This window comes from Apium graveolens, chromosome 10, assembly GCF_009905375.1.
Source record: "Apium graveolens cultivar Ventura chromosome 10, ASM990537v1, whole genome shotgun sequence".
Classification (NCBI taxonomy): Eukaryota; Viridiplantae; Streptophyta; class Magnoliopsida; order Apiales; family Apiaceae; genus Apium; species Apium graveolens.
Genome location: NC_133656.1, coordinates 229,605,999 through 229,611,836, shown reverse-complemented (window position 1 = coordinate 229,611,836; position 5,838 = coordinate 229,605,999). Strand labels below are relative to the sequence as shown.

The following is a 5,838-nucleotide window of genomic DNA, read 5'->3' as shown; positions in this document are numbered from 1 at the left end:
TTTTCTTGTTCTTTTCTTTTCTTGCCTCTTTTTTATTTTCTTGTATTCGTATCATCTAAGCGTTATGTATAATGATTTCAGGCTAACTCCCGGGTTGCTGGATTGGTTTGCATAACCCGGAGCCTACAGGCGAAGGCTGATGCTGCCGAGGTCTATAAGACTGAATCTGAGAGGTTGTCCCGGGAGATACAGGACTTGAAGGAGACAAATGCAAAGGAGGTCGCTGCTCATAAGAAGCTTCTTGACGAGATCCGGGAGAGGCAGGACCGGGCCGAGGCTTCTGTCCGGGAGATGAGGGCGGAAAACAAAAAGCTGAAAGATGATCTCGCCGCCCGGCCCACTCCCGAAGAGGTTCTGGCTGGGTTCCGGGGTACTCCAGCGTACTTTGAAAAGCTGAACGACAAAGCGCTGGAGAAGATCCAGATCTGCTGGAGGGTGGCTTCCAAGTACCTTGGCGAGGAACCTTAGGGTACAATCGACGTCTTCCTGGAGAGGTACATTGAGGAGGAGACCCGGTTAGAGCAGGAGAAGGAAGCCATCCAGGCAAGGGAGTCTGGTGCCAGAACCTCTAGTAATGTCCCTCCTTCTCCCGGATCGCCACTCGCTCAGCAGCCTCCCATTCCAGAAGGTAATCCGGAGCAGCCTCCTTCTCCTCCTGCCGAGCCTGCAGCAGAAGCTTGAAGACTCTGCCATTTTTTGGCATGTAATTTCCATTTACTGTTTTTAAGTATTGTTTGAACTCAGCCTTTTGGCTAATTTAACCTGTCTGTAATTTGAATGACTTTGATTTGCCCCCCCGGGGTGTGTTTCCCCGGGGTTGTTTAATATGATTATGCTTTTCTTTCCTTTGCTAGTGCCTTGTATATGTGAATTTCTAACTTAGGAAATTAGGAAATTTTCTAAACAAATGGGTTGAGTTTTTATAGGACCCCGGGTAGGGGTAAATTATTTTTAACTTACTCATGGGTTGAGTTTTTATAGGACCCCGGGTAGGGGTAAATTTATGTTTGATAGAAATTTCCCAAGTACACATGGGCTGTGTTTTCACAGACCCCGGGTTGGGGTGAAATTTTTAACAAATAGATTTTTTCTTAGTACACATGGGATGTGTTTTTGCAGACCCCGGGTTGGGGTGAATTTTTTAACAAATAGAAATTTTTTTAGTACACATGGGCTGTGTTTTTTTATCCGATGATAAATAAATAAGCATCATAATGAAATGGATTCAAAGTATGGAACGCTTAAAGCAGAGTCTTTCATTCATATTGAAAGCAAAAAATTACATTCTGGGGTGAATGGGAATAGTGTTTACATCAAAATATTATAGTATAAATGTAGAGATGTTCCCAGAATGTATACCTTTCTTTTACTAGTAGAATTTCCTCAGCCGGGTTCCGTGCCAGGTATCGGGGACCTCGGTTCCGCTGAGATAGTTCAGCTTGTAAGTTCCTGGACAGAGCACTTCCTTGACTATGTAGGGGCCCCCCAGTTCGGCTGCAATTTCCCTTGGTTAGTTGGGTCCGAAGCTTCAGTGTCCCGGAGTACTAGACCTCCTACCACATATTCTCTTATCTTGGCCTTCTTCGCAAAGTAGAGCTTTGTTTTTTCCTTGTAGCTTTCCATTTTTCCTACAGCCCGGTCACTTACTTCATCCAAGAGTTCGAGATTGGTTTTAAGGCCTTCTATGTTGGAGACTTCGTCAAAGTTGACCACTCTATGAGAAGGGGAACCGGTTTCTATTGTTAGCCAAGCCTCGGTGCCGTAAGCAAGCTTAAATGGGGTCTCACCGGTTCCGGTCCGGGAGGTGGTTCTGTATGACCATAAAACCTTCGGGAGCTCGTCTGGCCAGCTTTTCTTACATTCTTCCAACCTTTTTTCCAAACCTTGGAGTATGGTTCTGTTAGTGACCTCTACTTGACCGTTTCCCTGGGGATGGGCTACGGATGCTTTCTTATGCTTTATCCCAATCTCTTTCAAGTATGCTTCAAAGTCTGAACCGACAAACTGAGGGCCGTTGTCCGAGATTAAAACCATCGGGATCCCGAACCTCATCACAATCGAATCCACGAATTTGATGCAGTCTTGCTGATTGATGGTTCTCATGGCCTTGGCTTCTACCCACTTAGTCATGTAATCGATCACCACCAGCACATAACGCAGATCCCCCTTCGCTCGGGGGAATGGTCCCATGATGTCGATTCCCCAGACTGCGAATGGGATCGGGGAGAGGACTGACCCAGGGAGGCTTGGGCTTTGCTGAACTTTTGGCATTTGTTGCATTTCTTCACATAGGCAACTGAATCAGCGTGGATGGTGGGCCAATAGTAGCCTTGTCTGATGACTTTGTAGGCTAGAGCTTTAGCTGCTAAGTGATCTCCGCAGATTCCCTCATCTACCTCCCGGAGATAATAATCTGCCTCATCCGGATCAACATATTTTAGAGTCGGGGCAGAGAAGGTTCGCCTGTACAGCTGATTATCTTCTAGAAAGAAATGGGCAACCTTATACTTGAGGTAGCGTGCCTTGTTCTGATCTTCTGGTAGGGTCCCATCTTTAAGATAAGCTATGTAAGGAGTCATCCAGTTGTCTGGGCTTCTGATGCATAAGACTTTGGGCCGGTCGGTGCTGGGTGCCCCGAGCTCCTCGAAGTAAACTGAACTGCTTAAATCCGAAGTATTCTGGATGAGCTTCGACAGCTCATCTGCCTTTGCGTTTTCTTCTCTATTTATCTGTAAGATGGTTGAGTCCGGGATTGTTTCCAGGATAGCCCTCACCATTTCCTGATATCGAGCCAGCTTGGGGTCCTTCGCAATATATTCGACGTTGGTCTGTCTTACCACAATTTGAGAATCACTATAGATGATTAAACGTCTTACCCCAAGGGATCTGGCTAGCCTGAGTCCGGAGAGGAGAGCTTCATATTCAGCCTGATTATTTGTTGCTTTGAAAGCGAAGGTTATGGCTTGTTGAATTGTGAATCCATTCGGGCTGGAAAGGATCAGGCCAGCCCTGGACCTCTCGGCTGTTGCCGAACCATCAACATACAGTGTCCAAGAATTTCGGTCGCTGGTCTCCATTTCTTCTTCGGACTGGATCTTAGGTGTTTCCGGGACTTCAGGAAAGGTACATTCCATGACGAATTCGACCAACGCCTGGGCTTTTATAGTTGTCCTTGGGACAAATTTGATGTTGAACTGGCTCAGTTCAATCGCCCAATTGACCAATCTTCCGGAGGCATCTGGCTTATGGATGATTTTTTGAAGTGGTTGGTTAGTGATTACCCTAATTTTCCGGCCTCGGAAATATTGCCTTAGCTTCATGTTCGAGTGTACAAGAGCCAGGACAAATTTCTCCAAGTTTGGGTACCGGGTTTCAGCGTCCTTTAGGACTTGACTTACATAATATACCGGGCTTTGTGAACCATTTTCCTCCCGAGCGAGTGCAGAGGATACCGCTTTTACTTCGGCTGCAATATAGAGATAAAAAGGCTCTCCGGGCTTTGTTTTTACAGAATATGCGGGTTCATCAGATGTCGTTTGACTTCCTCGAACGCTGTTTGGCAATCTGGGGTCCAGTCAGTCAGCTTTTTATTCCGGGCTCCTTTTAACAGCTCAAAGAATGGCAAGCACCTTTCTGCCAATTTTGGGATAAATCTTTGAAGGGCTGCTAAGCATCCTGCAAGCTTTTGAATATCCTTTTGAGTCTGGGGGACTGTCATTTCCATTATAGCTTTGATATTTTTCGGGTTGGCTTCTATTCCCCGTTCACTGACCAGAAAACCCAGAAACTTCCCAGAGGGGACCCCGAATGCGCATTTTTCTGGGTTCAGCTTCATGTTATACTTTCTCAAATTGTCGAAACATTCCCTGAGGTCCTTGATGTGGTCCGGGATTGTGACCGACTTAGAGATCATATCATCGACATAAGATTCCATGTTCCTGCCCAGCTGATTTTTGAAGATGGTATTCATCATTTTCTGGTATGTTGCCCCGTCGTTGATTAACCCGAACGTCATCATAACAAAAGCGTAGACAACCCGGTGTGTAATGAATGCCGTCTTCGCGATATCTGTCGGATTCATTTTGACTTGGTTGTATCCTGAAAAGGCATCCATGAAGCTTAGCACAACATGACCCGAAGTTGCATCTATCAGCTGGTCAATGTTGGGTAGGGGGTAGGAGTCTTTAGGACACGTCGAATTGAGACTTGTGTAATCGACGCACATTCGCCACTTTTCATTGGGTTTCTTGACTAGCACAACATTTGCTAGCCAATCCGGATACTTAATTTCACAGATGATATCTGCCTTTAATAATTTTTCAACTTCTTGATCGATTGCCTGCTGTCTTTTCGAGGCAAATTTTCTTCGTTTTTGCTTGATTGGTCTTTGTTTCGGATCTACATCCAGGCTGTGCATTGCCACGAATTCATCAATCCCCGGCATGTCTTCCGGGGACATTATCCTTTTCCTGTTCTCCGGTTCCGTTTTCGCCATGACCAAGGCTTGACCATAACATCTCCCTGCCATCTCCCTGTCTCCTTTCAATTCTCCGACTCCTCCCGGGGTGGGGAATTTGAGTTTTAAGTGAATAGTTGAGGGGATTGCCCTGAGCTTGGTGATAATGGGCCTTCCAAGGATCATATTGTATGAGGAGGTTGCGCTTATCACATAGAACTTCATCATATGAGAGATCTGCCGGGGTGCAGTTCCAATGATAATGGGGAGATAAATGACACCCCGGATTGGAATCATTGTGTTTCTGAATCCGTACAGGGGGTCTTCAAGCAGGGGTCCATTCGAAGGTGGCCGAGCTCCATCCTGTTAAGCGTGTGTTCGAATACAATATTGGCAGAGGAACCATTGTCAACTAAAATTCTTTTTACCTCGTTGTTTGCAATGTCTAGGGTTACTACCAATGCCAAGTTGTGGTCCAGATCAAGTCCCTCATAATCAGAATACGAGAAGCAGATCGGCTCATCTTCCAGGGTCTGGATCATCATCACGTCATTCTCCTGGTCCGGGCTCCGGGGCGGTGAAGCTGTGCCTCCAAAGACAACGTTCACCACATTTTTGCCGCTTCCCGGGGTCTTGTCTTTGTCATTCAACCTCCTTTAAAGGTACTGGTTCATGTTTCCCTTCTTGATCTGGTCTTTTATGAACATCTTGAGGGATAAATAGTTTTCAGTGGTATGGCCATGATCCTCGTGATAGCCACAATGCTTGTCCCGAGCCCGGTTCTAGGGAGGTGCCAACAAGGGTTTTGGCGGATAATAAAACGGCTTACCCTTAACTTCGCGCAAAATGTCGGCTCGGGGCCGATTGAGGGGTGTCCACTCCGGTTCCAGCTTGGGTTCTTTCTTGGCCCTGGGTTTTCTTTCATTCTTTCTTGATTCGTCGTACGTCTCCCGAGGTGGGGTTCCCCGAGATTGCTGAATGTAGTTGGCTTGCCTATCAAGCTTGTATCTTTTATCCCTCCGGGACGACGAGCGTCGCTCCGGAGACTCATCATCGTCATGTATCCTTCTATTCATTTTCATTGACTTGAGGAAATCATTTTCCTTTATGAATTTTGACGCCAAGGCATATGCTGATGCTAGGCTCTGGGGCTCTCTATGAATCAAATCTTTAACATAGCCTTCACAGGATATTGGGTGTAAGTTCCTTCAAAAAATGTTCACTGCCTCTTTTTCTTCCAAGTTAGAGAGTTGATTGACCGCTTCCTGGAATCTCTTGATAAATTCGGGGAGGGATTCCTTGCTTCTCTGCAGGATTGTCTCCAAATGACACATTTGTAGCTCGTTCATCCGGTTTGCTCTGAATCTTTTCAAAAATATCTC

At 46.1% G+C, this 5,838-nt stretch overlaps 2 protein-coding genes across 2 annotated transcripts; both read right to left on the bottom strand.

Annotated features, from left to right (window-relative positions):
- Positions 1-1,470: 1,470 nt before the first annotated feature.
- On the bottom strand, positions 1,471-2,130 carry LOC141691944 (uncharacterized). Its single transcript, XM_074496691.1, has one exon. It carries the CDS (start codon positions 2,128-2,130, stop codon positions 1,471-1,473), a length of 660 nt encoding a protein of 219 aa, XP_074352792.1.
- An 8-nt stretch (positions 2,131-2,138) lies between these two features.
- On the bottom strand, positions 2,139-3,320 carry LOC141691943 (uncharacterized). Its single transcript, XM_074496690.1, has one exon. It carries the CDS (start codon positions 3,318-3,320, stop codon positions 2,139-2,141), a length of 1,182 nt encoding a protein of 393 aa, XP_074352791.1.
- Positions 3,321-5,838: the final 2,518 nt, after the last annotated feature.

Coding starts and splice junctions, on each gene's coding strand:
- LOC141691943 (XM_074496690.1), bottom strand. CDS start 3,320: ATGAAGCTAAGGCAATATTTCCGAGGCCGGAAAATTAGGGTAATCACT.
- LOC141691944 (XM_074496691.1), bottom strand. CDS start 2,130: ATGACTAAGTGGGTAGAAGCCAAGGCCATGAGAACCATCAATCAGCAA.